Source organism: Haemorhous mexicanus, chromosome 7 (assembly GCF_027477595.1).
Source record: "Haemorhous mexicanus isolate bHaeMex1 chromosome 7, bHaeMex1.pri, whole genome shotgun sequence".
Lineage (NCBI taxonomy): Eukaryota > Metazoa > Chordata > Aves > Passeriformes > Fringillidae > Haemorhous > Haemorhous mexicanus.
In genome coordinates, this window is record NC_082347.1 from 36,369,063 (window position 1) to 36,380,888 (window position 11,826).

Consider the following 11,826-nt stretch of genomic DNA (forward strand, 5'->3'; position numbering starts at 1 on the left):
TTGTAAATGTGCAAAATACCTGCTGGTACTTCACTTTAGAAGAATGTAATTGGCAAAAATGGGAGGCTGATGAATAGATAATAGATCCTTAACTACCAATAAACAGTAAGCACCAGCCAAGAGTATTAGGATGTGATCATAATTATTCTGCAGCTCCAGCCAATGGGAGGAGGAGAACTCAGCCCTAAAATCATCTCCGGACCCAAAGGTAAACGCGAAAATACGGACAAGGCTGGAACCGGAGACTTGATCCCCTGTCCCGTCTGCGAGAGCCCGGCGTGTCCCAGCTTTGCACGATGCGGCTGCCCCGCGCTTTGTGCTCCGCACCGCTCGGTGCGGGCAGCGCGGAGGAGCCAAGGGGAAATAAATAAGTTCGGACCAGGAGGACGAGCCGTTCTCTCACCGGGACGAAATCTTTCCCAAGCGGGGCATCTCTCCCTGACGCCCCGGGGCCGATCAAGGTAACCTCGCCGGGCTGAGAGTACCCGAGAGGTGGCAGGGACGGGGGTGTCGCGCTGGCAGAGCAGCCCAACTCCCCCCTGCCCCCACCCGAGGAGATGCAGGGCCCCCCATCTCCTGTCCCGCTGAGGCCCCCTCCCCGACCCCCTTCCGCCTACCTTGGTCGCCGAGCGGCGGCAGGGGAGGGAGGGCAGCGCGGCTGCGGAGGGGCGCGGAGCCGAGCGGGGCCGAGCGGGGGCGGCGGCGGGGCGGGGGCGGCGGCGCGGCGCGCTCCCCCCGCGCTGGCGGGCGCGCTCCCGCCGCACTCCGATCCGCGGCTCCATCCCTCCCGATGGCGCTGCCCGGCGCTCGCCTCCCCTCTGACGCACTTTAAAGAGTCTCCCCCTTCAACCTCAAGGCGAGTAATAGCGACCAATCATCAAGCCATTTACCAGGCTTCAGAGGAAGCTGTTTATGTGATCCCAGCACTAATTAGGCTCATGAACTAACAAATCGTTTGCACAACTTGTGAAGGGGCCGATCACATCCATGGATTGTCTTTGGACTTAGGGGGGGAGGGGGGGGCGCGACCGCCTTTTCCTTGCAGGAGGGAAACTTCTCCCAGCAACTTTTTTTTTGTGTGAGTGTGTGCGTGGTGCGTGTGTGTGTCTCCCTTTTGGGTACCGCTGGCTGCCGCTGCCTCCTTTTCCTCCAGCCCCTGTCTATTTATGTGTGTATCTATCCCTCCTCAAGTCACTCCCTGCTGCAAACTTCCCCGGATCGTCTCCCGCGCACCAGAGAGAGACGGGCAGAGATTGGGTCGGGGACTCTCGTCGCGGCAGCATGTTTCAGCCCACACCCAAGCGGTGTTTCACCATCGAGTCGCTGGTGGCCAAAGACAGCCCCTTGCCCGCGTCTCGCTCCGAGGATCCTATCCGGCCGGCGGCGCTCAGCTATGCCAATTCCAGCCCGATGAACCCTTTTCTCAACGGCTTCCACTCCACTGGCAGGGGGGTCTACTCCAACCCGGACTTGGTCTTTGCAGAGGCCGTCTCCCATCCGCCGAACCCGGCCGTGCCGGTCCATCCCGTGCCCCCTCCTCACGCTCTGGCCGCCCACCCTCTGCCTGCTTCGCACTCCACGCACCCGCTCTTCGCCTCGCAGCAAAGGGACCCCTCCACCTTCTATCCGTGGCTAATACACCGCTACCGGTATCTGGGCCACAGGTTCCAAGGTACGTGCAACTTTTCTTCTCCTTCCGACCAAGCCCTGCATCCCCCGGCCGGTCCCCGCGGCGCGGATGTTGGGGGGACGGCGGGGCGGCCCCTGCCCGGAGCGGAAGGCTCGGCTCGGCCGGGCCCGGGGTCTTTTGTCCCTGTCTCCCCCTCCGCCAAACTTGGGAGAGCTGTCAGAGTCGAGGAGCTTGGGCTTGATTTTGTTTTGCTGCTTTTTCCCGGTTTGTTTTGGTTTCCCGGGAAGAGGGGGGCAAGCGGGAAGGCAAGGCCGGCTGGGACTTCGTCAGCTTTCCGCCCCCATTAGAAGCAGATGAAAAGGTGGATATTTTTTTGTTCCGGTGTGTTAAGAGCTAGAGAGGAGCCCCCGAAGGAAGGGGCCGCGCAGAGCGGGGAATGGTGAGGCTGAGTTCCCCCGGGAAGGCGGCGGTGCCCGCCGAGCTGCGGGGCTGAGCTGAAGGAAGCCCCCGCCGCCCCAAGTGCGGCCGCTGCCCTTGTTAGAGGGGAAGAAACGAAGGGAACCCCAGAGAAAGGAGGAGGGAAGTGTGTGTGGGGAATTAATCCCAGCAGCGGAGCAGCGCGGGGAGATGTGGCTGCGGAGGAGAGCTGGGGAAGGGGCACGGAGGGCGATCCCGACCGTGCGGTCAGCCAGGGGCTCCAAATGCCAAGCGATTAATGACCAGCTGAAGGGAAATAACCGAATCCAATGGCGGACAATCAATAAAATCCCCCTTGCTTAACCCTTTGTAACCGGCAGCGTCTTCTCCGAGGGGTAAGCCGATTTCTCCCGTAATGGGTCCGGCTTCTGCCACTTTCATTACAGGCAAGCGAACAAACAAAACAAAATCATTCTCCTCTAGCAGGGATCCATCTGCATTTTTTTTCCCCCTTGTATTCTTATTTTTTAATTCGGAACGAAAACAAGCCACCTGCATGTTGCATTTTCCCCGGCCTTCCACAGCCGGGCCGCTGCAGCCGGGTTGAAAACGGAGACACTCTCTCCAAAGCCAGGCGGGCTGAGACACAAAATGGATTATTACCCTTTCAGAATAAAATTACAGGTTTCGCTCACCAAATTATTTGTCGCAGGCACCAGGCGATTGGTAACGAGGGGTAGATGAAAGGCGGAAATGTCCTGGTGTTGAGCCACAGCCTGATTTCAAACACACCCTCCTCCTCCAACGATTTTGAAAGCACTTACAGAGAGAGCCCCTCTGTGCCGTTTCCACCTTGGAAGGACCAGCCCGAAGAAGTGGCACAGGGACACCCCGGAGGGAAATGTACCCCGAAAAGCCCCGGCTCACCACCCCCTGCTCCCGCCCCTGCTCCAGTGCAGGCCGGCAGGAATGGGATGGGATGGAATGGGATAAGATGGGATGGGATGGCCGCTCTGTGGCCTCCTCGGAGTTTGATTCTTTATTTCTACGCCGGTTCCCAGCGCCGCCGAGGCAGCGGGGAGGGTCATGGGGCCGGGAAGGCGGCGGTGGGAGTCCCGCTGAGGGCAGCACACCGGGAGAATGAAGGGAAGCGGAGGGAGAAGGGCTCCCGCCGAAGTTTTGGGCGAGGGAAGCCGAGACAGGCCGGGGGAGCAGGCGGGAGGCTCCCGGAGCTCGGTGGGCGGCCAGGGAGACTCGCGGGTCTCGGCCAGGGACCCCGGAGAGCAGCTGGCCGCAAGGGGAAGGTGGAAATAACAAACAAATAGGGAAGGACGTGAGGCTCCGGTGGTCGGGGGCAGGGGGGCAGCCGTGAGGTGTAGCCGCAGACACCGCAGCCGTGCTCTGGCCAATTTTTTTTTTTTCCTTCTTTATTTTCTGTAGTGCTCCCCAGGTTGTGTTTTAGCATTTTAATTTATACCAGTCCTGTCCTCCCTCTGCTTATTTATCCTTTCCCTCCACGTATTTATCAAAGGAAAATTCAATACAAAAAAGGAGTTGAAAAATTAGAAAGAAACTATAGTTAGATTTATCCTGCGGGTAATGGTGGGAAACAAAAATTCTTGCGCTAAAAAGTACTGTCGAGTGCATTTGGGGAAGGTGTTTTATTAACCTGTTTTGCCCTGTTTCCCAGGGAATGAAACCAGCCCGGAGAGCTTCCTATTGCACAATGCACTGGCCAGGAAACCCAAACGGATCCGTACAGCTTTCTCCCCATCCCAATTACTGAGACTGGAACATGCCTTTGAGAAGAACCATTATGTAGTAGGAGCGGAGAGAAAACAGCTGGCACACAGCCTCAGCCTCACGGAAACTCAGGTAAGGGGCAAGCAGAGAACGGGCAGCCGGGAAAGCGAAAGTACGGGTATCTCCTGTGGAAAACCCACCCGCCGGGCCGAGATTCGGGCAGCGGTAAGGGCAGATTCTAGGGGTGTTTAGGCCTCCAGTCCCGAACCGGTGCAGTGGGGAGAGGGAGCTCCCCAGCCTGAGTGTCTAAAAATCCTTTTCCCGTTCGGATTTCACAGCCCGTGCCGGGGGTCGCGGTGCCTCGGCCGGGCGTGGGGAGCAGCAGCGCTCGGGGCGCGATTTGGGGATTTGGGGAACCCCGGGCAGCCTCGGCCGGAGCTGCGATCTGGGGGTCCGGTCGTTCTGCTGCGGTACTGGTGTAACTCTCAAGAAGGAGTTCGATGTTAAGGGAAAAGCCCCAAAACAAATGCGGGGGCAAAGGAGGAGAACCTTCCCTTTAGACCCTACAGCAGAAACGCAGTTCCTTGGATGAATTTTCGCTCGTTTCTAGTCGACAGAGGGGATGTGACTAGCCGGTTCAGGAGGGCAGAAAGATGCAAAATAAAAGCAGAGAAATTACTCACAAGGAATCCTCCCCTCACCCCTTCCACCCCCCTCACCCCCTCCCCAGCCGACTGGCTGAGGTCCAGAACCACACCGGAGACTGTTCGGTCTCTCTGGCGGGACGCTCGGCGATGTTTCTGCCACGGTGGTGCCGGGCCGAGGGTCCCGGCAGGTACCGGGGCCGGGGGCCCGTGGGGCGGCGCGGAACGGGCCGAGAGCAGCGGCGGGGGCTGGCGCAGGCTCCCCCCGACGGCCGGGGACCCGGGGCCGGCGGGCCCGCTGCGAGAGCGTTTTTCACGCGGTTTTCTCCCCGCCGGAAGAAAGGCTGGAGTTTGGAGGATTGGTGGTGGTTGTTGTTGTTGTAGTCGTTGTTGTTGTTGTTGTTGTTGTGTCGGGTTTTTTGTTTTGTGCCCTTCCAGGAGACTCGTGGAGAGAGGGTTCCAGATGGGGATTGTCTCTGCTACAGTATGTGGCACTGTACTAAAAAAAAAAAAAAAGAGAGAGGAAAAAAAAAGAAAAAAAAAAAAAAAAAGAAGCCAAAATACCCAGCCGCAGCCTAGTTCAAAGTTCCCAGTAAACACAGCGTTCTCTGGGCGGATTAAGTTGTAACACTTTTTTTTTTTCCCTTAACTCCTTTTCGTGGGGGAAGCAATAAAGAGGTTGGAGCTTTTGTTTTAAAATGTCTCCCTAACAAAACAATAAAAAGGGATCGCCACTTTTATGAGGTTCCCCGAACAAGGGACCGGTCACAGGCTTATTTCTACTGGAAAGCTGTATTTAAGGTGGTCTTTGTGCTGCTTGATTCCGAAGCTGGTTGGGGTCTTTTGTCCGGATGTCAAACCCCCAGTCCCCTACAAATGAGCTCCCTTTTTGGAGATCAGCGTGCAGAAATGAACCGTCCTCCCCTTCAATTAGCAAACTAAAAGCAAATTAAACTCACCCCTTGTTCCCCGCTCAGCTTTTTAATGGGGGACTTTTGGAGAATATGAAAATGCAGCAGAGATGTGTGTCCGGCCAGTCAGGTCTCTGTTCTGAAGAGGCAGCGAAGCGGGTTAAACCAGCTTATTAAAATGCTCCAGTTCCCTTTCCCCCCCTTGCTGAGGCCTTTATCAGGCACTTTCAGACAGAACCAGAGTTTAAATTGCTTTTTTTAAAAAAAAAGTTTACCTTTGGACGCTACAAGGAGTGTGGCCAGCCCTGGAGATAGCTCCCAGATCAATACTATCTGTAATTAAAGCACTGAAGTCAGCTGCCGGATGGTTCAGTCAGATTTAAGCGGCGCTGAACAAAATCAGAGGGATATTTATGATGCCACTTACGGCTTTCACCGCCCCGCGATCCCTCCTGGACGGCGCGTCCCAGGGAGATGCTGCGGAGAGTGATGGGTGTATTTCTATTCGGGCCATTTTGGTACATTTTATTCGTTTTTCCACTAGGAAAAAATCCCTTGCGTCCTCCCCCCAGCCCCATCCTGGCGCCCCTGAGAACGGACGAGGCCCTGCCTTTGCTCTGTTCTGCCGGGCAGGTGGGAGCCCCGCGGCCGGCGCGGCCTCCCCGCCTCAGCCCCGACGGCTCTCCCGGGGCTGGAGGCCGGGAAACACCTCGCCAGGAGCGGGGAACGGAGCCTCTCGGCCGTCGAGGTGACAGCCCAGGGGCCAGCTCCACGCTGCGTGGGCTACCTGGGCGCTGCTCGGGGCTACGCGCCAGGGGAAGCTCCAGGAGCATCCCCCGGCGGTGCCGCCCGTTCCAGAGCGCTGCGAGCGCTGCGAGCCTGGCCGTGCCTTTCTCGCAGAGGTTTGGGTGGAAGCGGGTGCTCTCCCCCCTCCAGGCTGGCCAGGGTGACAGCAGTGGGGACACGCTGCGGACAGAGCGCAGCGCCGGTAGGGCACGGTCCGGTGGCACACGGAGCAGGAGGGGACTGGAGCATCTCCCTGGTCCGGGCAGGACTAACGCCCGGTGCCTTTCCTCCCGCAGGTAAAAGTATGGTTTCAGAACAGACGGACAAAGTTCAAGCGGCAAAAGTTGGAAGAGGAAGGTTCAGACTCACAACAGAAGAAAAAAGGGACTCATCACATTAACCGGTGGAGAATCGCCACCAAACAAGCCAGTCCAGAGGAAATCGACGTCACGTCGGACGATTAAAAACTGGCACTTTTGGACTTTTCCAAGCCAGCATCCCACGAACCGAAAGTGTTAAAGGCTCACCCCCCCCACCCCCGCGGCGTGGCGGTGCGGGGAAGGACACGGAGATCTTCATCAAAACACGATTCCCGCCCGGGAGGGAGCTGGGAGCGAGCGAGGGCAGCCAGCGAGGGCTCCGAACTGTGGCACTGCCGGCACCGCTCTGCCAAAGGGGATCTGTCAATCAGAGCCAAAACACCGGGACGAGGTGATTGACAGGTATTCCGTTTATCGCAGTCCACTTTTAAAAGCATAACGTAAAAAAAAAAAAAAAAAAAAAAAAAAGTTAAAAATATATAGAAAAAAAATCTTAAAAAGAAAAAAAAAAATAGAAGCAAAAAAAAGCCCCCAACCAAACCAGAAAAATTAACACCTTACGGGACATTTTGCACTTCACGGTTTTTTCCGTCTTTGAAAGAGAAATTTCCATAAGCAGCCAAAACCCATACCTGTTTCAGAAACTTGAATTGCATGTGTAAAGCCGTCTGGGGAAAAAAAAAAAAAAAAAAAAAAGAAAAAAGCCGGAAAAAAATTACTCCGGTTCCTAAAGACAGAAATGAATTGTAATTTTTTTCCCTTTAAGACAGGTTCTGTGTGCTTTTTAATTTTATTTTACGAGAAATGTGCAGTCTGTAAACATTTTATAATAACTTCTGGCGTCAAAGTGTTTGTGAAAGCTAAATGAAGTAGCAGTAACAAAGCATAGTGTTCCTTCCGGATGGACAAACACGGTGGGGAGGGGAGGGACGGGAGGGAAAGGCGGGGGGGCGGGGGAGGTTGGGCTTGGTCATAACTTTTGCTGAAAAAAGAAAAAAAAAATCAAATGGAATTATCTCCCCCCCTCCCCCCAACTGTATCCCCATTGCAAAACCGGATGATGAGTATTTTTTTTTTTAAAGATTTACAAAGCTCAAACCCAGCCACCAATTTTGGCGGTGGGGACACCTTCTAGGCTGGGAGGATCCAGAGAAAAGGGACTTAAAATCGCGGATTGATTTTTTTTTTTTTCTAATGACCATTTTCATTGGGTCAATTTTCAAGCACTGACCTTATAATATTCCGAGATCATAGAGCTACTAAAAAAAAAAAAAAAAAAAAGTGACAAATGTTTCCTTCATGTCTCCTATACCAGAATGTAAATATTTTTGTGTTTTGTGTTTAATTTGTTAGAATTCTAACACACTATATACTTCCAAGAAGTATGTCATTGTCAATATTTTGTCAATAAAGATTTATCAATATGCCCTAATTTTTTAAGCAATATCTTTTCCCCTTCACCCCCAAATTTCCTGGAAACCGATGGTTTCCCCCCACACCGCCTTGTTTTTAGCTGCTGAACCCCCGCGGCCACGCCGCGCATTCCTGCGGCCATAGGCGCATTTTCTTAATGTATTCGCTGGCTGCTAAAGAGACCTCTAAAAATAAGCCGCAGAGGCGCACTTGCTGTATATAAATACCCCAAACCCCCCGAAACAGAACCAACCAACCAAACAAAAACCTCAAGGAGAAACCCATCCCCTTCCCTGGTTGGAAACTGGAGTGCGGACCGGCTCGTGATGGTGAAACTGCCGCGCTCCGCCGAGAGAGGCTTTCCTCGGCAAAAATACGTGCTTTATTTAGCGAGAGAGGATTTTTTTATTTTTTTCTTTTTTCTTTCTTTTTTTTTTTTTTTTTTTGGTGTTTCCCCCCATTTTTTGCATCCCCTGTCCAGGTCGGTGCGGTGAGGAGCAGGTCCTGCGGGCAGAGGCTGCGCCCCAGTTGCTGCTCTCCCTCCCTGCCGCTCCCAGGGAGCGATCCTGGGCACGGAGTAAAACTCTGACATTAAAGAGGTGGGGGAAAGGAGAAAAAAAAAAAAAGAGAAAAGAAATGTTGCTCTGGGTCCTTGAGGAAACTAGCTGGTTTTCTGGGGGTACACAGTTGTTTTTTCATGCTTCATTTGCTCCTTAGCCTGATAGACTGCATTAATCAGTTTTATTTCCATTGATAGAGAAACCTCGTCTGCTCTGTTCGAGCTACAAAGAATCCTGCAAGCTTTTGTGAAAGTGCAAATCAGTTTAGGCAATTATCATACCAGGAATATGAAGGGGAAAGAGGAGGCATTGCCCAGTGGTCTCCTTTAATCTCTTAATCCGTGGATCCAGGGGGGCTAGTTGGACATAATTTAGGACAATCTGACTACCCTTTACACTGTGATAAGGCAAAGTTACAATGCATCGCAAAAATACGAGCTTTGTTAAACATACTGCCTTGAAAAGTTAAGATTAGACATTCTGTGCACGTGTTGGCTCTATCGGGTACTGTGTAAATTTAATTTTTTAAAAAAATATCCGAGATTTTTTTCTTTTATTTTTTTTATTAGCATCTCTTCTTATACAATCCCGGTGACTTTCCATTCACTTGTGCTACAAATATGAGAGAGGCCCAGTCAGGGTTAGGACGCATGTCGCAATGCAGTCCCTTCCATTTAAACCCGGGCTAATTATTTAGTAGAGCTATTCCCAAGGTAAACTTCTCGTCGCGTTTCTTCCCTCCTCGAACAGCTGATGGTGCAGATCAGGAAACCAAGCAGGACGCACATTTCCCCTGAACTCGCCCAGGCTGCCTCGCTCTCCACTTCAAACCCGGGCAAATGGGCAAACATTAAACGGATTGCGGCCGAACAGCAGACTTGGGCCTTTCTAGAAATTGTTTCCCATCTTGATAAAAGGCTTATTTCTGCAGGAACCATATATTTCTTCCCCCACCTTTTTTTTTTTTTTTTTTTTTTTAACCGTGAGGGAAGAGAGGGAGAGAGGGGGAAAAAATTAAGCGTCCTATGTAGCGTAACAGCAATAAAATCTTCAGAGAATGCCATTAGCTTTGAAAAAAAACCCTAAAAGCTTTATTACAAACCCAGCTTTGAAAATAGGGGGGATTAGGAGTCTGAAAGGGTCCCACAATGGTTAGAAGAAAAGGTTTCATGCTAATGAGGTTAATGCCCTTTGTATCTCAGGACTCCACAACTTCATTACTCCCTATCTCCGGCTGCACCAAGCGGCTCAGAACACTGCAATCCACTCCAGCTCTCCCCTGCCTTGCCTAGAGAAGGATTTGATAGCAGCTCTGTTCAAACTAGATAATTATATCTTTTCAAGTCGGAATTAAGATAAAGAAAGTGAAGCAAAGGCGGCTAGCCTTGATCCACTGCAAACAAATTTGGCGCACTTTCTAGTCTCTCTCCCCCTGCCTCAATAGGCAGGACAGTCAGCTTATTAGACCCTCATTTGCTTTATTAATTCATCTATTTAAAGTGGCAGGATTAGAGAGAGGGAGAGAGAGGCAGAGTCTAATGTGGGACAGTGGATGCCAGGCAACGTGGAAATATAAATATTGGCGAGATGCTATCCGAGCGAGTGTTCAAAAATACATTTTATATTAAATAACTGAGAGAGGTGGGGGAGGGAGCATGGATTTCGGGTGGTGAATTGCAAACTCAGGAGGATTTTTACGGCTTTTTTGAAGAAAAGCTGGGGGACGGCTGCCGCGGACCGGCTCTCCCTCCGGAGGACGAGTGGCCCTTGGTGCCTGGCGGGGGATTTGGCCCTCTGCCCCCCCGGGGCTGCTCAGGGGGCTGCAGGACAGGCGGGGACCCCCGCACCCCTCGGCCCGGGGCCGCTGCTGTCAGCGCTGCCCGGCGGCCGCGGGTGCGGAGCGCAGCGGGGCTGCCCCGCGCAGCGTCCCGGGAGCGGGGCTGCGGCTCCGAGCGGCCGGGGCTCTGCGGGCTGTCCCTCCTCCGCCGCTGGGCTCTGTCTGTCGGCCAAGGTCAGCGCATCCCGCCCCCGCCCCTCGCCTCCCCCGGCCCCTCTCAGCCCGGGGTCCCCGCCGCAGCCGCACCCGCAGGGGGCCGCATCCCCACCCTCCGCAGCGCTGCTGCCTCCGCGTCCGGGACCTGACCCCTCCGGCCTTGGGTTTTTAACCCTTTCCCTTCGGACACGGCCAGCGGCTCCCAGCCGGGGTTGCTTCCCACCAGTGGGATTTGCGCTCCCCACGCGGCGCAAGCCCGCACCCCGGCACCTCTCTTTGCAACTGGACCGGGGTGAGGCCGGAGGCCTTTGGAGCCCTCGCTTTGTTGTGTTTAAAAGCTGTTTATTTGCCTTCCTCCTCTGACGGATCGCGCTGTTACCTGCGAGGGTTTGGCGGAAATTAGCGGTCTCCCCTAATTAGCGCCCAGTCTCCGCTTAGCCCATAGGAAACAGGCAGAGCCTCCCAGGCCGGGTTCCCTGATGAACGGGATTCTCCCAGCCCTGCTCCCGTGTCCATCCGCGGTTCATAACTGCTCGGAGCTCATACAGCCATTGATTTACTTCTGCAAAGGGTCCCGCTGCGAGGGGGAAGCGGGAGTTTAGAGAACCTCCTGACCCCGAGCCGTAACCTCTCTCCCCGCCCTCCTCTCTCCTGGTGGGACACTCGCAACCCGGCGAGACCAGCCCGTGGCCTACGCTTGAAACCGAAAGGGCCATTAATCATCTTCCCCGCTCTCTTTTAATCGACCTTTCGCAATTAGCGCCTGTTGCAGGGAAAGGCACCCGTCGGCTGTGAGGGAGCCCTCCCGGTGCCCCTCGGACCCCTCTTGGCCCGGGGGGGCCGTGGCCGCCCCAGCTCCTCGGGTGTCCCCGCCAGGCACGGCCGGGAGGATGCTGCGGGCACCGCTCCCGCACCGGGCTCAGCCCCCCTCGCAGGTGGCTGCCCTGGCCGGAGCACGGAAGGCAGGATCTGCCTTCTCTCATCCTCATCCTTCTCCTTGTCCCCGCCGCGGGGCCGCTCGGCCCGGCTGCCTCGGGAGCCCCATCTCCCCGCACGGCCTGGCCGGAGCCCCGGCTGCTGCGGGGGCTCCGGGAGAGCATTTATAGACCCGCTCTCCATCGCCCACGGCTGGACCTGACGTCAGGAAGAACTTGATCTCGCCCGCTTTGCTCCTGCTTCTGAAACTGATCCTTGAAATGAGAGAACAGACTCTACACAATTCCCATGGCCTTGACATAAGGTACAGCGATAAATATACACCACTAATGAGCAATTACCATATAATCACCTTCCAATTAGCTCGCATAATGATGAATTAAACATTCTAGCCTGCTGGATTAGGTTTCTTACTTTGTATATTATTTACGAAGGCTAGCTTCTGCTGAGCACCAAATATCAAATTAGATAGG

At 54.3% G+C, this 11,826-nt stretch overlaps 1 protein-coding gene across 2 annotated transcripts; it reads left to right on the forward strand.

Moving 5' to 3' along the window:
- The first annotated feature begins 230 nt into the window (after window positions 1-230).
- On the forward strand, window positions 231-7,883 carry EMX2 (empty spiracles homeobox 2). 2 transcript variants are annotated; one of them, XM_059852035.1, is made up of 4 exons: window positions 231-461; window positions 1,192-1,672; window positions 3,738-3,922; window positions 6,428-7,883. In XM_059852035.1, exons 2-4 carry the CDS (start codon window positions 1,282-1,284, stop codon window positions 6,593-6,595), a joined length of 744 nt encoding a protein of 247 aa, XP_059708018.1. In that variant the 5' UTR covers window positions 231-461; window positions 1,192-1,281; the 3' UTR covers window positions 6,596-7,883. The 2 variants fall into 2 exon arrangements, with proteins under 2 accessions (XP_059708018.1, XP_059708020.1); XM_059852037.1 differs by lacking the exons at window positions 231-461; window positions 3,738-3,922 and having other exon boundaries at window positions 780-1,672; window positions 6,428-6,531.
- Window positions 7,884-11,826: the final 3,943 nt, after the last annotated feature.

Bases quoted from the DNA above. Each gene is read 5' to 3' on its own strand.
- EMX2 (XM_059852035.1), top strand. From the start codon at position 1,282: ATGTTTCAGCCCACACCCAAGCGGTGTTTCACCATCGAGTCGCTGGTG. The intron at 1,673-3,737 runs GTACGTGCAACT...CCTGTTTCCCAG, and splicing joins TCTGGGCCACAGGTTCCAAG to GGAATGAAACCAGCCCGGAG. The intron at 3,923-6,427 runs GTAAGGGGCAAG...TTCCTCCCGCAG, and splicing joins TCAGCCTCACGGAAACTCAG to GTAAAAGTATGGTTTCAGAA.